We start from the raw sequence: 22,066 nt of genomic DNA, 5'->3' as shown, positions 1-22,066 counted from the left end.
TTCTGCTGGATCCACAAAGGCTGGAAGAACACTTTCAGCCCACTTCCAATGGTCCAGCACTGGAGTGGCGCCACTTTGCAGGGTAGACTCAAAGATCGCAGCATCCAGGAACAGGTGCAAGGTTGTTGGAAGCTTATTGTGTCCACTAGACAAGCCAAATAGTCCTTGGAATCACTCTGGGGTTCTGGCTTCAAGAAATGCAGGTCTACTCCTTATCTACCAGGCATGAGGACAGCAGGGCAGCAGTCCATCAGAGCAGCTGTCCAGCAGAGTAGCTGTCTTTTCAAAAGCTTAGCAATATTTCTTGGCAGAGTATCCAAAGGGCCACAAGTGTACTGATGTGTTGGTATCTGAGGTCTAGTATTTATACTCAGTTCTGCCTTTGAAATGGAAAGAAGCATATAGGGGCAGGAAAGTGAACTGGCTCCAGACTAACTTCAGGGGGAAAGCAGCCCTTTGTGTGGAGATAGGACACTGCCTATTAAAATATAAATGGGGCTGGGAGCAGCTCCTCCCTCCCATCCTGCCAGTGATGGCCTATCAAGGCACAGCTAACCTCCCTACTGTGTTTGGCTGTCTAGAAGGAATCCAGACAGCTCAACTGTCAACTACACCCAGTCATGTGACTCAGAGACAGGCTACAGGCTTCAAATGGCTAAAGCAGGAAAAAGCCACTTTCCAAAAGTGCCATTTTCAAAATTGTCATTTTAAATCCAACTTTACCACAGGTCAGGTTACTTCATTATAATTCCAAAGACACCAAACATGAACTGTTTACCTGTTCCCATTTCGGAAGTACAGCTTATTAATTGTATTACGGGAACTCCAACACTATCCCATGGGAGATGTAGGCCTTGCAGTAGTGAAAAACAAATGTAAGAGTTTTTCACTACCAGGACCTTTAAAACTTAAAGTGTGTGTCCTACTTTTTAAATATATTGCACCCTGTCCTCTGGTCTATCCAGGGCCTTGAGTGATAAGTATTAAGAAGGAAGGATTGGGCCTGGCAAAAAGTGTTGTTATTTGGGTCAGAATGGCAGTTTAAACCTACACACACATTGGCAGGACTGAGTCATGTTTAAAGTGCTACTTTGGTGGAGGGCACAATCAGCGCTGCAGGCCCACTAGTAGCATTTACTTTACAGGCCCTTGGCACAGTTACTGCAACTTTACTAGAAACTTTCAAGTAAATTAAATATGCCATTTGGGTATTATACAAACTTATCATGTTGTAATGAGAGAGCACAAGCACATTCGAGCTAGTTAGCCGTGGTAAAGTGTGCAGAGTCCTAAGGCCAGCAAATAGAAATTCAGCAAAACAGTAGGTTGGAAGGAAAACGTTAGGGGGAAAACCACACCATGGATTTCAGTTCTAATAGAAATGCAGCAAATGTGACAAGATAAAAACAGGATTTAAAGGCATCCTTGTTTATTGCTTTGACTTTCAGCAAACCACCAAAATATCAGAATGGGTTGCGACCCACACTTTGGGAAGCATTGCCCTTCAGGCATGTCCAATATGTTTGCATTTATAAGATTTTACTTTAGCAGCTACATGTTTGACTATCCCACATCTATTGCAAGATGAACCTCTTCAACTCAGTCACACCCTTACCTTTGTTGCCTCTTTTTGTCTTGCCTCTCAATGGCCCATTTACTTCATTAACATCCCTAACTCCAGGTTTCAGAACAACTTTTCATACTTCTTTTCTGGTTTAGTTCTCATAACATGACTTATTCTCCATGCATTTTACTATGCTAATATACTTGTTCAGTCCAAGGAAAGTTACTTAAGGCTCAGCAATTTCTCTTAGGTTCTAAGATTAATGTTCTATCAAGTTACTGAGCCTTTATGATCTGTTCATACAGATCTTTGAACTTGCAACTACCCGCTAATGTTTGCAACAATGCTACATACTGGTCTATTAATTCTCCAAACATTTGTGCTCTCAAAAATAATTATGACATCCCACCAGAATGCTTGCTTTTGTGCCAAAATACTCCTTTGGTTTTTTAATGACCAAATCATAATCATAATCTGACCCCTTTTCAGTGTCTAAAGCATTATTAACATCTACATGATATCTATCAGTTTTAGGTAATGTTATTAGATCCTTTTTCCCTTCTAATGCTCGGCAATACTTCAGTAGTGCAAGTTTTCTCTTAGCCACAAATACATTGTTGTTTAGCTATTTTAGCCATATTTTATACAAGTCATTTTAGCTACTTAGGCCTGCAGCTGTTCACCTAGATACATTTTCATCAACATGGTTTATTTTTCTAGCAAGAACCACTTTTGCAGTGCTGTTTTCTTATTTCTATTGCATTGTCCTTTCGCCTAGGAAAACACTGCGTTCTTAACAGAGACTCTGTGCTCTTTCCAAGGCTACAGTTGGATAGGATTGCCAACAAACGTGGAATGCTGTGCCTTTAACATTCACTGAAAGAGGGGGCTTTTTCTTACTATGTTAGCTGTTTTATTATAAGAACACCTCTTTGTCCCAGACAGGCTAGAGGGAGATTCCAGTCAGATGACCAGTACTGTATGCTGATTGTTGATTGTTTCGCTACAGCTACCTGCTTAGATGACCAAACCCCTGATCCATATGGGGACGGTGTCTTCCTAGACTACAGGCCTCTTTTCCAGGTAGGAGGGATTATGTTCTCCCACGGGGAAACCCAAAGGGCTGATTGGGCTTAGTATGCTGTGCTCATACTTAGCGTAGGTAGGAGAATTATACATCCATCCCCTTTTTTGACAGTATGGTAGGACTATTTTTGTGTTTTAAACTTCTAGTCACGTCCTTGCTTTTATTGTGTTTTATCATCCTAGTTATTTCAATACACACATTTTTATCTAAGATGCACTATTGAACTATGTTCTGCCTCTGTTGTCTTTGCCTGAGTGAGATTTTTGGTAAGTGAGAGAAAGGGATGTGATCTGATTTACCATGATTTCCTGAGGAGTCTATCTTGCCTCGTGCCCAGTTGCCACAATCATCTAGGTCAGAGACGAGGCACTGCTAGTTAGCCGGAAAACCTGGATTAGGCCGACAGGTATCACATGGTGTGGAATTGTACTAAGTACCCACAATCCAGGTGATCCTACCGCCCAAATCCAGTAGCCTCATTACCATAGTGAGAACCTATGCGACAACATCATCACCCACTGCTTCCAAGTGAGTCCCAGTGACGTCACACCGATATTCGCATGGCATGGGTGGTTCTCGAGGATTGCCAACATTGGTGGGGTTGCAATTGGCTGCTTTATCAGAAAATGTTAATGGAAAGGACAAATATGCAATGATACAGATGAAAATAGACACTGTGTACAAGAAAATAGGAAAAGTGGTCAAGGTTGTTTGAATGTGGAAATGGTGAATATTACAGGCTAAAATATTCATTATAGTCCATGAGGCTGTAAGAACCTTAGCCCTGTTTCTATTTCCACATTTTATTACCATACGGTGAAGCGTTTTCCAATGAGATTCATAACTCAGAAAATGTGTTATCATTGTTTGAAGGTGGGAGCCAGATCACAAAGGTTGATTCTACTCCTGAAGCTGCCGGACAGCTGTGCTGAGGTGAAACATGACTCTACATGTATGTTACTCCAGTGATGTCTTCCACCCTTTGTGAAGATAAGTCAAGCTAATCATTGCCCTGTGACTCTCCAAGAGCACTGTCTTCACATTTGGGGCCAGATGTAAAAAAGGGTTTTGCCCATTCTGTGTCTATGGGAAAATGTGTTCGTACATATGGCCCTTGGTCTCCTCTTACTGTGTGCAGGGATGAGATGATAAGATTATGAGCATTTGACCCTATACTGCCTTCCGTCAGAGTTCTGTCTGGCCCAGGGGTGCAAGCCCCCCATCCTGGGCTCCATTCTCCGGCCTGCCAGGTTGGAAAGTGTCTGGGAGGACTCCCCTGTGTTGCTTGGATAAGATGCTCTGACCGGGCCCCGCATTGGAGCTCCAGCTAGCCCATGGGGTGAAAACTGCCGGCCCTGGTCTCCACTCTGAGGTGCACCATGCCACAAAGTTTCTCTTAGGCCAGAGAGGGTCCCTTACATCTCTGGAGTTAGAATCTTAGAGCCTGGATTAGCACTCCAGCTGACCGCAGGGTGCAAGCCCCCGCCCCCAGACCTGGGCACCTTTTTCTGGCCGTCGCTGTGGAAAAGTATCCAGAAGAGGGTACCATGGGCCCAGTGAGAGGTGGGTGAAGCCATGGCTCTTGCCTGGGAGACCAGGTCCCCGCAGGCTTGGGTTCCAAGCACTGGGCAGCCCACATTTCCTAGCTAGAGCAGGGTTACGCCATATCAGGGAGACGTCTGGGGCCCCTTAGAGCTGAGCAGTTCGAGTAATCCCCAGTGAGAGGCGAGGTAAGCCATATCTTTTGCCTGAGAGGCCCAGTTCCCCAGGCCAGGGCTTCAGCCACTGGAGAGAGATAACTAGCCTGCCTGCGGCAGGGCTGCAAGGATTTGAAAAGTTTCAAGACATTCACCAGTTAGCTTGTCAGCTACAAAATCGAATTTCGGCTAATATTTCACCCTTGACATTTCATTTGGAAGGCCGGTCCAGCCTATGGACAAGAATGTCCACTGGCTGGATCAGCCTTCCAAATGAAATGTCACTGGTGACATTTTAGCCAAAATATGATTTAGAGTTAGCCCACGAACCACATCACCTTCCAAGCAGGTCTAATTTAAATTTTGCCCAGTGCTACCACTCATTTGCCACTTTTCACTTACACACAACTCATCCTCCCCTACGGAGTTTATAATTATGTCTTTGCGAAATTATCGGAATTTCCTTTATGAAAACTATCCCAAATTCCTGAAAATGTTTTGAAGTCACATGAAATGCCAATCCATCATTTGCATTAATTTATTGCATGAAATGTGTCCTCAAGTTTATTTTGGATGTAAAGGCACATGTTGTGCTAAAAAATAATTGAAAAATTGCACATGGTGTGACAACAGGTGCTCATTTTCGTGTTGTTGATGTTCTTCCTGTGTTTCCGTTAGAGGAATTTTAACGGAATGACATCTCAGTTAAGGGACATGGCATAATGGCATAATCTCACACATTTCGCACAACGAATGCCGGAAATAAAGTGAGATTGTGGCTTTGTAAATTAAATGTTGTGTTTAAGTCTATTCAAAGTGGTTAAAGTTATCTCAGTGCACTCCATTTGTAAACACTCTTCATTTGAAGTGGATTGACAGCAACAGAAGGAACAGGCGTGCCAGCTTCTGAGCACCACAAGCACCAAGCAATGTCTCTAAATGAATCCAAACCATACAAGCGGGTATGCCACACTAATATTTATGAGATTGTCACACATTTGTTTTTTCATACATTTACACTGATATGCTACAAAGATCTTGCACTCAACTTCTGTTGTGTGCCGGACAATCCCCGGTACTCTCTACCAAAGCCAGTTGCAATGATAACTTGTATACATGTGTGTGCCCTACACTAAACCTCTGTTAAGGCTGGGTGTGTTTAAATGCCAGAAGGGGGCGAGGAGAAGGGGAGACAAGCACATGCAACATCACCTGCAACAGTGACATGTAATATTTGGAATGACAGGAAACCCTACAGACTGTAATACAAATGCATGCTTTCAATATTATTAACATTTAATATTATCAGAATGGGTGTGCAGTGTGATGTGGTGAAATTATAAGTCACTATGTTTGTGACGTTGTTCCTTATGAAAAGCAGTAATCCCAGTGTGAGTGTCCACACCTCACCTAAATCCCCATCAATCAAATGATGTGCTAGAGGTGACTGCTGGAAAATGCAGCTATCATATTGACATAGGGGAGGCAGTATACACATGAGTGTAGCTGCCCTTTGCAATGCATACAACGTGCATGTTGATGGTGTGTCACCAGTGTCTATTGTGGATATGATGTTCCATGTGGAAGGTGGGTGATGTTCAACATGTATGCAATTTATAGCACCTAATAGTTGACGAAAGTGGGCAATGGCATTGAATTCCATTACCTCCTATTGGCTTTTTTGCCAATGTTTGTAGAATGGCAAAACACTGGTGCACTTGGATATTGATGCCTCTGAGTATATGTTTCAAGCAGCATGATTGGATTGCCTGTGAAATGTCGACTGTCTCCCCACTAAATTTCTGGACTAGTTCAGCAGCTAGAACATGGATCTCAGCCAGTATGTTGAAATGTGCCTGGTGGTGGGCTGTAGGTGAACTGAGCTTCTGCTCCCAGTTTGCAACAATGTCGAGTATTCGGTCCTCGAAACGGGGGGCAATGCAATAAAGATATTCAGTGACATGGAGCTAAAAGAATTGGAAGGTCTGTCTTTTGATTCCTTATGTTCAAGAGCAATCTGTGTCATTGGTTGATGTTTTAAAGACTTTCATCCGTGATGGGTGTGATGCAATCCTGACTGGTAACTCCCCCCACCTTGCAATTTCGACAATTACGTATGCATTAATGGGGAAAATGATGCTGTAGTTTTCTGAGGGATGAAATTTCTTCAAAAATAGATGTAAAAACAATTCTAGATTTCTGAATACATCTCAAACAAGTGTATTTCTACTTACTGCGCGATGATGCTTGGAACAAATGAAGAGGAAGACGATGAACACACAAACACCTCCAAAAGATATCAGCTGCTCGGGCCTTTTAGATGTGTCCAAAGCCACCCAAGCAATTAGTCCACCCAGTACCAAAAGACCAAACACCCTATGAAAGAAGACACACCAATATCGTGATTATTCATAGCACAGGAGAAAGTAGAGAGAGATATATCTCCTGGTGTGGTCTTTCAAAACCATCCACTTACAGCTCTGAACAAAGAAAGGACATCAGAACAATATTGATTTACTATTTGCTATATATAGAAAATATGATGGGAACTGAATTTGATCCACATTCTTATCTAACACAATGGAGTGCAGAGGTAGTATAGAGCCCTCAAAGCAGCTGCAAAAAGGACCACGATGTTTCAGGTAGTAAAGCCTAATAGCCTTATTTAGAGTAGGGTTGTAGCAAGAAAATAACTGAATTGTGGAGGAGGTAATAAACCCAAAGGAGCATTTTATTTGCCATAGCCTCAGTATGATGTATGAAATTCTGCAGTCAGAATCGTTTGCACTTCCTCCACAAAACAACATTTCTAACCCTACATTAATTCCGGCAATGCCTCCCTACTGCAGCCTCACCCTAGAAGTAATTTTATTTGACGGAAATTGTGCTTTTTCATCAAAGTAGTTCACACAATCTATTGGTTATTGGTCAATCATAAATCAATTCTAAACAAATTGACCCAACCCAACCCTTGAGAAGGAAGACACAAAGAGAAATTACATAATATAGTTTAGTGAAGCAGATAAGAAAACGAGAATATGAGGGTTATATGAGGTGATATAAACATTGAATATATGTAGCACAGAAACACACATGATTTGGTAGTGAATTTCGTGGTTTTGGAAGTAGAAAAAGGAAAGACCTTAACCTTGGATGTCAGGATGGAGGAAAAGTGAAAAAAGTATAATTAACAATATTAACTTTAATTTTGCCTGCCAACCAAAATGTAATGATGGAAGTCCTGTGCCAGGAATATATTTGCTAGTGAAACCTGGCACCCAGCACTTTCTTGAAGCCCAGGTCTGAATGTTTTAGATATCGAAGTTTTGGGTTTGTTTCATGAAAGTTAGTCGACTACATTCTTTTTATATCCCAGAACTAGGAACTAATTTCCCTGTTTGGTGAAGAAAAGAGTGTTAAATCTTTCTAGAGTGGATGCAATGCTGGTGAAGGGTGTGACTGTCTGCGTGCCTTAGAACCGATGGACAGCTGGAGTATTCTGCATCTTCTGAACCTCTAGTGACACTAACCTGCCCGTGTCCAGGTGGAAACACTTCTTGGAATTATCCCGGTAGTGTCACAGTGTCTCAGTCAGTCTGGAGAAGGCTTTCTTGCATGTCGCTATTCTTCCTCCAGGAAGAACCAATCAGAGAGTGAACTGCCCACAAGCCAGTGATGACCATTCTAACCCCTCATGTCTGAACTGGGGACCTTCAGGGATTGTTGTTATCTCTTTAATGATGGCAACATCCAGTCCAAGAGGTGACCAGCAAAGGGCTTGCTAGAGGCGAGTGGCAGAAGAAGAAAAAGTGCTATGGGATAGCTAGTAAATGTGAAAGCAAAGCTGAAATTGTTGAAGTTGTAGCCTTAGGTTTGTTGACCTAAACGCGTCTCCTTCTAAGTTTACTTATTAAGGCTCTGACGCGCTAACAATGGTCAGTGATGCACTCACTACTGACATTACTCACCATTCGACCCTCCCCACACACATAAAGGTACCAGGGGGCCCAATTGGTTTAGATGCTGTGTTGATACATATACTCCAGGGGTTTAAAAGTTTTTCCTGATATATTGTGAGGAATTGTTAAGCAGTCACTCGTGGAAATATCCTAATTTATCATCCTTTTGGTGTAGTTGGGTGTTAATAGTTCCTGACTTTTCTTCTTTAGCTTTTTTTAAGGCTACCTTAGAATAGCATCTATTTGAAAAAATTTCAATCAACATCTCTTGTAAAAAATGTTTGGATAATTGAAATTATCTGATTAATTTGTCACATTGCCTATATGGGAGTCTTTTTTCTAAAACCTAGATGGAAGAAAACGTTTGGGTTATGAAATGTATTTCTATCTGTTGGTTTAAAAAAAATAATAAACACAATGACCAGAAAGCATTCCAAACTAAAGACTAAAGAAAACTCTCTGTAAAGATAATAGACTGCGATGCACCTAAATATGTAGGGAATAAATCCGAAAAAATATAGTCTTTATTCCTGAACAAATAGCATTTACTCCTAATGGCTAGCTTTCTGTGTGGCACAAATATCAACAAAAACATTTTTTTCCCAAAAAATTGAATTGTCTTCCAAGACCTCATTTTAAAGTATATATTGATAATAAAATTATATTTGAGCTAAGAAAATAACGGGCAACATTTGACTGAATCACTGTTATTTATTTTGAAACGAAAAATAATTGCAACTCATTGTTGTGTATACTAATTATACCAAAAAAAAATTTGTTTGCTCCAAATTTACTTTTCATTCCCTCAGTATGAGCGATTCAGACGTATGTACGTTTAACACTGAACGGGATCGGTATGATATTTTCTTTAGATAATTTCACTCAATACAGGGTCTTAGTCGAAAGTTATATACCATCGCTTATAAAGGGTTTATAAGGCACAGGTAAACATGAATGAAATGAACTATATTGGGAAAACGCCTACCCTTAGATAAGGTTGGTTATGAATAATTTCTCGTAATGTCCAAAGACAGAATGTATGCCGCACAGGCACTCCCTTAATAACTGAATCTGTGATTTCCGAATCTGAGAAGTTCATGCCATTCTACGAGATTATGTTTGAAAACGTTTCTCCCAACTAGCGAAAATAACTCAATGACTACTTGACAAAACAGGAAATCTGATTTAGAATGATCATTCCATATGGCCTGAAGGAAACATCAAGGTAGAAAGGTTGTGCACATCATTAATAAGTATCTCTGTATTGTCATAGAAAAGTGCTACGGCAAGGAGATTGCAATGGTTCAGTAGCTATCATAGAAACACCCCAACCTCAACCAACATATGCCCCCCATCAATGTATTTTGGCCAATACATCACATCTACCTGTCAATTACATTCTTCATAGGAACCCAGGCCAACTAGAAAAAGGGACCATACATGATCCTGACCAAATAAAGCTGTCTTGAAGCCTTGGTTCTTCATCATATGATTGCTGTGCTGCCCGGGGATCCGTTTTGTACCAGGAGATATTGACCCCCATCTTTAAAATATTTGGAAACTTATGTACTGTAAACATTTGACAAGACTGGATGGCAGTGTGCTCCTCGGGGTTTCCACTTACATTATTTTACTAGCCCTGGATGTCAGTTCGCATGGTGAGGTTATCCTGAATAATTTTTATTTTTTAAAATTTAAATTTATATCAGGGACATCATAGATCATTTTCTTTACCCTCAATAGGTACATGGACATTAAGATGTAATGCACTTGGATGGTACCACAGCTTATTCATAACATATCCTGCATTGTTATAGAGTTCATAAACATATTATGTGATTTTAACATGAGAAGAGCAGGTATGAGGCAATTTTCTATACTGTTATTCAAAATGGCATAACTAAAGTTTCAGCCCTGCCTAACTTTGGTGATTAAGGTGGGCCTCTGCAATAATGACGGGGTTCTGCTGATTGTTACTGGGTGCATTGCTGCAAGAATTCCTCTTATGACTTCAGGGCGGTTTTCCCTAGAATTTGTGTATGCAATGTGGAGAGAATATTTGTGGCACATACTGTGATTCTGTAGATCCCAGGACAGACCTCTATGTCATTGGCAATGCCACACCAGTATGAGGGACAAGAGGGAGAGATTATCTAATTTCATGAAGAACCTAACAATGACAGGGCCACCTGCTGGAGGGGTTGGGGGGTGAGGTAATATCTTTGGGACCCAATAGATGGATTGCTGACACTAGGCCACAGATTTTCCAGGGCCATCTTTATCATGATAGCCTGCCTATTAGACACTTTATACAGAAGATGGAAAGAGACTGGGGAAACTAGAACTCTGTGATTACTGTAAGGTAGCAAATGAGTGACATGCTGTAGGTCGCCTTTGCTAGAGGACTACCAACTGCAGTTGGTGAGGGAGGGCGCCTGGTGGGATCCTTCTTCTTTGTTAAGGGTTTGGCCCTCCTCCAAACACTGAGTCACAGTCAAGTCATCTTTGATGGCTATTCCTTAGTCAGGGACTCTATGCAAAACCCATTTACCTTAGAGAACTAATAGGAAGTGCACCTCACAGTAACTCACAAGATACCATTTTACCTCCTTGTTGGCTTACTACCATTATTGATACTAGAAAGAAGTATATGTAACAATGTTTTATGTACAAGAGTAAGTCACAGGAACCTGTTAGGATGCAACAATGATTTACATTTCCTAAATTGGCTAGTTTTACCTGTGTTTACTCGGTTCTTCTGTAAAGCTGGTGTGTAAATATTTCTTACTGCTTATATTAGAAATTCAAGATGTAATTCATTTTTGTAGTGTAACAACCAGACTGCCAAGTTCGAGTCATTCATGTAGAGTGTGATTTATTTAAATACAGCCATAACCATCTTGAGGGACTAAATATACTTTTGAGGATACTTGGTAATGAGTCAGGTGGCCACATATACACTGCACACTAGACAACAGATGTGTCCCCACTTCAGGTTGGACTTCCAATGCTAGTTTTAGCTAAAAACAAAACTTAAATTCCATCTAATGTTTGTCTTATAGAGCATTTGTCCAGGCCCAAGCTATGGTAGAAAAGAAATCTTTTGCTGTGCTACTTGAACCTCGAATTTTGCAGCTTCAAAATTTTAGGTAGCAAAAAGCAGAAGGGTTTCTGAGTATGAGAATTTTTGACACGTACCATTTCATCCATCTCCGGTTCTTCTGGAAACATCTTCCAACAGGGCTCAGGCACTTTAATATCTTCTTGCCCAGAATCTTTTTCACCAGATCATAACAGATAAAGAAGACAACTACACAGGTGATGACAACCAGGGCAAGGGCCCGCTGAAAATTCAGCACACAGGCGGCGATGAAATAGGCAACGTAACCTGGAACAGAAGTAAGAAGCAGAATTATGTGAAGCTGCCTTGACCCAGTCCTCTTGACCACGGGCCAGATGTATAACCTTTTTCAGTGGTTGCAAACAGAAATTCTTCACATTTATGACTGCTAAAACGGCCTCTGGCATGTACAAATCCTATTTTGTGAGTCATGACCTATTACTGACTTGAAAAATAGGGTTTGCGAGTCACTATTAGAAAGGGGCTTGCCAAGGGCATTCCTTCTTAATAGCGAGTAGCAGGGGGAGGTATGATGGTTTTGCGACCGGAATATGGTTGCAAAACATTTGCAGGTTTCTGCCTACTTTAACAGCTTGGGTGCCCTGGACGTAACGGTTGCGTCCTGGGCAGCACCGCTCAGGTGTCTAGGACGTAACCTTTACGTCCAAGTAGGGTCCCTCGGGGGAAGCACTAGCCCTCCCCCGTGGGCAGGGATGGAAGGGGAATCGCTTACCTTTCCACCCCTGCCTCCCCATGGGTATTGATGATGTCAGCGGGCGATCGGGAGCTGACCTCATCAGAAACCCACCCCTCGGATCGGAGGAGAAATGCAAAAGCATTTCTCCTCTGATCACATGGGTTTAGGCTCACCAAACCATTCCAGTTTGGAGCCAGCCATATGAAAATCAGACTTGATCCTGCTTGCCATGGGAACAGTCCAGCCCGAATTCACAGGAGAGGTCCTCCCTGGACCAGAAAACAAGCATTCCGCCCTAAGTGGGAAGGGTATGGCCAGACGTTGGTCCCTTGCTCACTGTGCCACTGGTTTCAAGCTAGCCTGGCTGATGAAGGGTGAGTCCCCAAAACTGGTCTCAGGATTTTTGTTTCCGGTTTTGTTTCTGGTTGGCAGTTCGGGCTGGACTGTTCCCATGGGGAACAGGGTCAAAACTGATTTGCATATTGCTGGGTCCAAACTGGGGTGGCAGGGTGAACAAAAGAATTATGGATTTAACCCAGATTTGCGAATGGGATGAGTGCTTGAAAAATGTCATCACTCTGTCCATCATCTTGTTGTATTGCTATTGATGAGGCAATTGCAACCCCAGTGAGAATAGCTAAATGTGTCTGTGACAAATTAGTACATTTCCTGTTGCGACCCGCAAATTGCGAATCACAAAAATTCACAAATTGCAAGTCGCAAAAGGAGATGGTTGTACATGTGGCCCTTGGACTCTGCTGCCTACACAAAGATGTAGGTCCTTTAACCAATCAATATTGCCCTAAAATCCTTTGTTTGGAAATATCACTTCTAACCACCTCATAGTGCCCTGACGCTAGCACATCCCAGCACATACATTCATTTTTTAATTACAATTTGAGATCTTTTAATGGTTTGCTTTGGGTGAACGAGTAATACTGCCAACCATATTTGCACTAGACTGCTGAAGTGGAAGCAAACCTGTGTGGAGGAGAGGTAAAGGATAGATTGCTATGACTCAATTTGAGATACATAGGCCCTGATTTAAGAAATGTGGCTCTGCACCCAGTGCAGAACCACCTTTCTTGTGCCCATTAGCGCCCCCATGCCACCATTTGTGCACCGTATCTAAGACATGGCAAACCATGGCTGTAGTTATGGAACTAGCGCCAAAGTTGTTGGGGCTAGTTTGGAGCTTTGCAGGATGAGCATAAAAAATGTTGACGCTAATCCTGCAAAGCCCATTAAGGACCATTGTAAACAATGCTGTGCCTCCTTTTAACGCCTGCTCCCAGCAGCCGTTAAAAGTGCCAAAAAAAGGATGCACATCTCATAGATTTCTTTGCTCCATTTATTTGCCCCCCCCTAATGGGGGAACCCCCCTTTGCATATATTACTCCTGGCACAGGCATAATGTAGTGCAAAGAGTTGCAAAGTGCCCAATGCATGCATTGTGCCACTGTAAATCTGGCGTAGAGATTTGGGCCTTGTTGGGCCACATTATCATAAAAATATGCTAATGTGGCACAAAGAGGCGCTATGGGCTCCTAAATCTGCCCCATAATGTTTCTAGAAAACAGTGCTATTTACATAATGAGACCCTATGTTCATACTTACAAAACATATATTACTAAATTTAACCCTAGTCCCTAATAATTACGTAGTGACTTTTCTCCAACCAATGATATTTACTTTAAGGCTTGTCATCTGAATCACTTTACAAAAAGCCAGAAATAGAACCCATTGACAAAAGAGAAATTATGAGACTAAGGCAGCAGAGGCATAGACATGTATTTACTATGGCAAAGGGAATGAGATGAGAATAGAGAAGATTGCTGTGAAAACTTGTCTAAACCATACTTAGGGACCCATGGCCTATAATGACTTGATTTGATATCAGTAGAGTGGCTTCTTGTACTAGATGGCTCCTCCAGCCAAATTATCTAGGTCTGAAGGTAGGGGACTAGGCGTGAGCTGTGGTGGAATGCCATACCCTGTGCCCAGAACCCTCGAGCCAGGCCCAAAGGCAGTGCCTAGTGGCCTCTGAACAACGTGATGTGGGCCCAGGTCATGAAAAAAAAAACTCACCCCATGGCCACTAACAGATTCTTTGGGTGCAGCTGTAGGCAACAGTCAACCTATATCAAAAACAAAACCAAAGACATTTACTGAAAAAAAGCTCTGTTACCTGCACAAAGTACACCTAGGAAGAAATGCTTGAACACTTTGGAATGGGCTTTGTAGTACTCTGAGGCTTTGTCGTAGGATGCAGCAGCCTTACTGGAATTAAAGAGATAAAATTAAACACACTTGGATTAAAAACTAATTAGGATTACAAACTTCTGAAAAAGAAAGCAGCATGTAGCTAATTTGAGGACTCAGCAAGGATTATCAACGGTGAGTCATCCAGAACAGATACAAATTTAGCAACTATATGTCAACCACAACACCATTGGTGAAATTCTTTATATATTAAAAATGTTTGCATTAACAGGGCATTAATGCATAGAAGCTCTAATTCAATTTGAAAAGAGAAATTATCATTATTCAGGTTTATTTTGACAATAGGTTAAGTAGGCCTGACTTTCAAAATGTCTAATGTTGGTGGCCATCTTGTTTTGTGACACAAGCATTTTATTTCTAGGCAATATGAAGTTCTAATTTTGAAGCGTGATAATCTTTTTCCTCCTTTCTCATGTGAAGAAATGTTTTCTTTCGTTTGTGATTATAGTGGAATGTTGTTTTAATGAATAGCTAGTCAAGCGACACCTGCATGGTGCAGATTAGTCCACGTCTTATCTTGTTATCAGTGTATGTTTGAAGGACCTAGGGAGAAATGTATATTTTGAAAAACTTTGAGAACATATTGAGTATGCAAATTTATCATTTTGCTTCACCCGATTGGACAGTTTATGAAAACTGTGAGTATGTGTGGAAAATGTTAGAGTTTGTGTGTTTTAGAGTAGATTAGGACAGAATAAAGCAGAACACAGTAGGAGATATTAGAGTGCTCTCTCAGAGAAAGGACTAACTTGCATTTGTCCTTCTCTTTGAGGCACCTCATGCTGTTTCATCCTCTGCTTTGTAAGATTTGATTTAATTGATTGCATATTAGTTGAATCATGTGCATTCTGATTTTAATGTGCTGCTCACCTGATTTTTGCTTTTTATAAGTAATTAATTCTCGATAAACATTGATGGTTTGATTCTAAAGCATAATGGAGCCTAATGTGCTGTATTGAATGTATTAGTTTGTTGACCAGGCTCTGCTGTGGAGAATAAAAATCCTCAGGGGATTAACACTGCTCCTGGTCCAAAAAGCAATCTATGGTTCTTACATGTTTCACTTAAAAAGTGCTAACACCAACAAAATCATATTTCACAAATAGCCTTGAAATTGGCAAAACATTTCACAGTGCTCTGTGGCTTGCATCATCCCAATGATAGCCCAAAACCATTCTAAAGAGCTTTACTATTTCAAGGCTACTTGGTCTAGGAAGCATGGATGATTAAAGTGTGCTGCAAGATTATCTGAGTTTTGCAGCAAAGAATATAAATTCTTTAGCACTTTCTCTGTCACTCACTCTACCAGTATTATTGTCATCCATTTCAGAAAGGAACAACATTTACATTTCAGCAATTTATGGAAATTATGGGACAAATTATGTGGCCTATAATATGGTGGTATACACTGAGGCCACCTAATCCACTAATTTCGCTGTCCTATATCATTGCTCATTCTTAAACATAGAGATAGCCAGTGGCTGTGTACTAAGATGATGCGCACTTCCAAAATGTTTTCTTCTTTGCTGGTATTAAAATCCCAAAAAATACATATTATTGACAGTTAGACATATATAATATACGGAGTGCCAGAGTGGCTCCACACCCAGCCACAAGGTGCGTAGATTGTGATCCCGAAGGTCCACAATGAGTGAATTAAGTTGAAAGAACCACAGCACATCCAAGCATTCCAAATGTAAGTCCTTTATTCTTCTTGGGTATTCAATGAAAACAGCAAATGTTGTACCAATCCATGTATATACAGCCGACAAGTGTTTCGTCGTGAAAACAACTTTTTCAAGGCTGTGCCACAATATCCAAAACATATCATGGTCAGCCAATAGTTCCAATGTCTAGTGTGCGATCTTTGCCATCACCCAAAAAAAATTGTACTCCTCCTTTTGTGTTAGGTGGGTTAGCACGTAACCGATTGGTGCTCGCCTAGATTGCTAGAGAAAGGAATAATAGGCATGCTGAATGGATATAGCCCATAGAGAAGAATTTTATGGAGTGAGTCATTGTATCACACAGTGTACAAAATTACAAAAATGCATATCAGTGACCCTAGTGACGAACAAACGAGAGGAAGAGAGCAGATATCTATATAGAAGCAATAAAAGAACCACCAAGGATTATACTAAAGAATCATACCTCATTAAAGACTGTAAGTTATTTGATCTGTGTCACAATATGGTTGTCTTGTAATATTCGGTGTAGAAGTTGCTTATCACATGTGTGGATATATCAATATATATTTAACGGTACACCTTGGTAATGAATCAAGGTTTGTACCAGGACCATGATAAGTCCAACTGAGAAAAGAAAATAATCAAAAGAAAAGCTCAGTGCCATATACTAGTAAGATGAGTAATGAAAATAATGACATCATATACAGTAACGATCTAGAGGTAAGTGATATGTCCTTCTATATCTAGAGAAAAGGTATGTGTGTTCATACTACAAAAACATCCATCTCCTGATATGGTGTTAAGAATAAAGTAGACAATATGCACTATTAGGATTCGATCTGCAAATGCAGCATAGCATATTGGTCCTATCTCCCTCCTAGGGAATATTCAAAACAAATTGCCAAAGTGGAGAAAATAAATATATAGAACTTAAAATTAAATACACCCGCACATGGAGTGTCCAATATGTTGTTGCCACACAACTCTGACTAACAACGGTAAAGCCTTTAGAAAAACATGAACACCGCATATTTATAAATGTGGTAAAATATGGAGGCATTGAGCTTAATGTGTATCCTCTTATTTTGTCTTGCTGTCTGCAATACAGTCAAATCATAAAGATTCAAGGAGTTTGTGACTTCCCATATTCGAAGAAACAAACGGTAATGTTATTCACGAGTCATATCTATTTAGAGAAATGAGAAGAACGTGTGTTGAAAACGTGGAGAGAGAAAAAAAGAGAAAAGCGAGCACAATACTGTGAGCATTCTTTTCCGTATTGCATTTAAGCAACTAGCACATCTTAAAGCCAAATATATTGGCCAGGGCGGCAGAGAAATAACAGTTGGTTTATCAAGACACGTAATGTCTGGCATTAGTTAAACAATAGAGAATATTGTTAAAGATTTAGGTAAAGCAGACATGGATTCCTACCAGTTGTGTGTTCGATCCTGTTTCTTGTTAGTAGTGGTCAGAAACGCTCGTGCTGGTTTGAACCATTTTTATAGTTTCACGAGCGATGGAAATGGAAAAGGGACAAATAAATTACCGATCTTGGTGGCGGCCATCTTAGAATGGACATAAAGCGCCATAGATAAATAAAAATCAATGGTAGTAAGTATCTCAATATAACAACTTACTAAAAGATGTGGAGGATAAATTGTGTAAAAAACGAACAGTGAGAGCGTGAAAAAGTAGAAATGAAGAGAGATACTGAATTGTTACCCACATGCTTATGTGTTGGGGAATATAAATCCTAGTCTGAGGGTAATTGTTGATGGCCAGAACGTAAACCCATACATTGTTACAATGTTATCCACATACAACATACTGTGTTACTCAATATTATGTACATATATTTATTAGCAATGCATAATGTTCCAAATCATTATGAAGCATACTCTTTGAAAATATCATATCTTAACTCCGCATATTTACTAAGATAGTATTGCATATGTTGTTATTATGAAAACTATCAAGTAACAATTACAAAAAAACATGTCAATCTTTTTCTTTGTTTAGTCCCTCCTCCACTGCCTGCAGCTTAATTATCCATTTACTTTCCAGTTGCCTAAGTAATAGTGTTTTGTTGCCACCCCTTGCACAGCCACCTAGCGTGGCAATACCATGTGTTTTAATGTGATGTAAGTCCCGCTGTGTGTGTACAGAATTAAAATGTAGAGCAAACGGATAGTCTTTATTGCTGTTTTTGATTGCTCGAAAGTGTTCCTGTAGCCTTTCCTTGTAGGGTCTGATGGTGCTCCCTACATATATATGATTACAAGCGCATATCAGACAATACACCACATATATGGTGTTGCAGTTTATGAAATGTTTGATATGATGCGTAACACCCGTATTGTAACAAAATGTTTTAATTTTGTCAATAGTGTATTGACAAATGATACATTGGCCACATTTGTAGAAACCAAGAGGTGGTTTAGGAATCCAGTCATTGTTAGCGCGACCAGGTAAGAAGCTATGACACAACTGATCTCTTAGTGTGTGTCCCCGACTGTATATGACATTGGGTCTATCACTGAGATCACTTTTTAAGGTGTTGTCAGCCAATAATAGTGGCCAGTTCCTTTCTAGAATTTGTCTGGGTTTACGTTCTGGCCATCAACAATTACCCTCAGACTAGGATTTATATTCCCCAACAAATAATCATGTGGGTCACAATTCAGTATCTCTCTTCATTTCTACTTTTTCACGCTCTCACTGTTCGTTTTTTTACACAATTTATACTCCACATCTTTTAGTAAGTTGTTATATTGAGATACTTACTACCATTGATTTCTATTTATCTATGGTGCTTTATGTCCATTCTAAGATGGCCGCCACCAAGATCGGTAATTTATTTGTCCCTTTTCCATTTCCATCCCTCGTGAAACTATAAAACTGGTTCAAACCAGCACAAGCGTTTCTGACCACTACAAACAAGAAACAGGATCGAACACACGACTGGTAGGAATCCATGTCTGCTTTACCTAAATCTTTAACAATATTCTCTATTGTTTAACTAATGCTAGACATTACGTGTCTTGATAAACCAACTGTTATTTCTCTGCCGCCCTGGCCGAGATGTGCTAGTTGCTTAAATACAATACGGAAAAGAATGCTCACAGTTTTGTGCTCGCTTTTCTCTTTTTTTTCTCTCTCCACGTTTTCAACACACGTTCTTGGCATTTCTCTAAATAGATATGACTCGTGAATAACATTACCGTTTGTTTCTTCGAATATGGGAAGTCACAAACTCCTTGAATCTTTATGATTTGACTGTATTGCAGACAGCAAGACAAAATAGGATACACATTAAGCTCAATGCCTCCATATTTTACCGCATTTATAAATATGCGGTGTACATGTTTTGCTAAAGGCTTTTACCGTTGTTAGTCAGAGTTGTGTGGCAACAACATAATGGACACTCCATGTGCGGGTGTATTTAATTTTAAGCTCTACATATTTATTTTCTCCACTTTGGCAATTTGTTTTGAATATTCCCTAGGAGGGAGATAGGACCAATATGCTATGCTGCATTTGAAGATCGAATCCTAATAGTGCATATTGTCTACTTTATTCTTACCACCATATCAGGAGATGGATGTTTTTGTAGTATGAACACACATACCTTTTCTCTAGATATAGAAGGACATATCACTTACCTCTAGATCGTTACTGTATATGATGTCACTATTTTCATTACTCATCTTACTAGTATATGGCACTGAGCTTTTCTTTTGATTATTTTCTTTTCTCAGTTGGACTTATCATGGTCCTGGTACAAACCTTGATTCATTACCAAGGTGTACCGTTAAATATATATTGATATATCCACACATGTGATAAGCAACTTCTACACCGAATATTACAAGACGACCATATTGTGACACAGATCAAATAACTTACAGTCTTTAATGAGGTATGATTCTTTAGTATAATCCTTGGTGGTTCTTTTATTGCTTCTATATAGATATCTGCTCTCTTCCTCTCATTTGTTCGCCACTAGGGTCACCGATATGCATTTTTGCAATTTTGTACACTGGGTGATACAACGACTCACTCCATAAAATTCTTATCTATGGGCTATATCCATTCAGCATGCCTATTATTCCTTTCTCTAGCAATCTAGGCGAGCACCAATCGGTTATTTGCTAACCCACCTAACACAAAAGGAGGGCTAAAAAATTTTTTGGGTGATGGCAAAGATCATACAATAGACATTGGAACTATTGGCTGACCATGATATGTTTTGGATATTGTTTCACAGCCTTGAAAAAGTCGTTTTCACGACGAAACACATGTCGGCTGTATATACATGGATTGGTACAACGTTTGCTGTTTTCATTGAATATCCAAGAAGAATAAAGGACTTACATTTGGAATGCTTGGATGTGCTGTGGTTCTTTCAACTTAAATCATTGCTCATTCTGTTATCTAACATTTATCAATGAAAGGTACACAAACTCAAATAAGTCTCATTCCAATCAGTGCTCATTCTTACCTGCGCTTCCAAGAAAACAGCTTTTTAAGCTAAGTGCCCTAAAATATACAAGCAATGTAAAACTAGAAAGACAATGGTTCTAAATTCTCATCTTGGAATTCTGATGATATTAACAAAACACTTGACCTTTTGCCTCATGGTTTATGATGTCACTAGAACTCGCAAATGGCAGTATTGGATCATATTATACACAAGTATAATAGCATATTACTCTCTTACACATACATCTACAAACATAATATGTTTGCATTCTACACTATTCTGCAGGATAAGCTTTTGGTTGTGCATATATAATACACAAAGTGTCTTCTTCTTTGTCATACAATGTTTTGCTTCGGTCATTGGTACCACAGAACACATCTGCATGATCCTCGACAGAGGGGACACAGCAGCCCTAATTTTCCTGGACCTCTCTGCAGCCTTTGACACTGTTTAACACCCAATGCTCTTGAAGCGCCTGCACAAGATTGGCATCAAAGAACCTGCTCCCTGATGTATCTGGTCCTTCTTAACAGACAGAACCCAAGCTGTCAGCCTGACACCTTACTCCATGCAAGTTTGCAAGCCCATCTGTGGGGTGCCTCAATGTTCATAGCTCAGCCCTGTCTTCAATGTGTATATGTACCCTCTGGCTAACGTCGTTCATGCACACATCAACATCCACTCCCAAGCCGAAGACATGCAACTCTTACCGTTCCTCTCAGACAAGACCACTAACACAAGAAACAACTTCACCACCTGCATGACTGAAGTTGCTAACCAGATGAAATCCATCTATCTCAAGCTCAATGCTGACAAAACAGAAGTAGTGATCTTTGGAAAGACACCTCAGCATGGGACTCCAACTGGTGGTCAGCCAAACTTGGACCCATGCCCTCATCCAGCACCCATGACTGGATCTTTGGAATCATCATCCACAACAATCTGGACATGAACACACAAGTCAAAGCTGTTACTGCATCCTGTTTCCGAACCCTGCAGATCTTGAAAAAGATCTTCAAATGGCTCCCAAGCAACACTGAAAAAAATCCCTTTTACTCAGGTAACTAGCAATTTGGCCTACGGGAATACCATCTATGGGATCATCAAGCAACTCACCAGAACACTGCAAACCATCCAGAACTCCACATCCAAATGCATTCTCAACCTGCCATAGAGACTTTACATCACACTACATCACACCACACCTCAGGGAGCTCCACTGGCTCCCAAAGCACAAACACCTCATTTCAAACTCCTCACACACACATTCAAGTTATTACACAACTTAGGCCACATGTAACTGAACTGTTGCATCTCCTTTCACCAAACACCCAGACACCTCCACTGTGCAGGACTCCTACTCACACACAGAACCAGATCATTACATCGCTCCTAAAACTTGGACCAATCTTCTACTGCACATCAGATCCTCTTCCTCGCTTCATGAATTCTGCAAGAAGCTGAAGATCTGTTTTTTCAACTAA

At 40.4% G+C, this 22,066-nt stretch overlaps 1 protein-coding gene across 1 annotated transcript in view; it reads right to left on the bottom strand.

Moving 5' to 3' along the window:
* Positions 1 to 22,066, bottom strand: part of SLC28A1 (solute carrier family 28 member 1) — a 320,021-nt gene that overhangs the window by 164,202 nt on the left and 133,753 nt on the right. Inside the window, exons 4-6 of the mRNA XM_069222341.1 lie at positions 14,314 to 14,405; positions 11,506 to 11,695; positions 6,583 to 6,724 (exon numbers count right to left, since the gene is read on the bottom strand). Of these exons, the coding sequence (XP_069078442.1) occupies positions 6,583 to 6,724; positions 11,506 to 11,695; positions 14,314 to 14,405 (424 nt within the window). The remainder of the gene's footprint in view (positions 1 to 6,582; positions 6,725 to 11,505; positions 11,696 to 14,313; positions 14,406 to 22,066) is intronic.

This window comes from Pleurodeles waltl, chromosome 3_1 (genome assembly GCF_031143425.1).
Source record: "Pleurodeles waltl isolate 20211129_DDA chromosome 3_1, aPleWal1.hap1.20221129, whole genome shotgun sequence".
NCBI classification, from domain to species: Eukaryota; Metazoa; Chordata; class Amphibia; order Caudata; family Salamandridae; genus Pleurodeles; species Pleurodeles waltl.
Note: the sequence above shows the minus strand (reverse complement) of the source record. Positions and strands in the feature narration are given on the sequence as shown.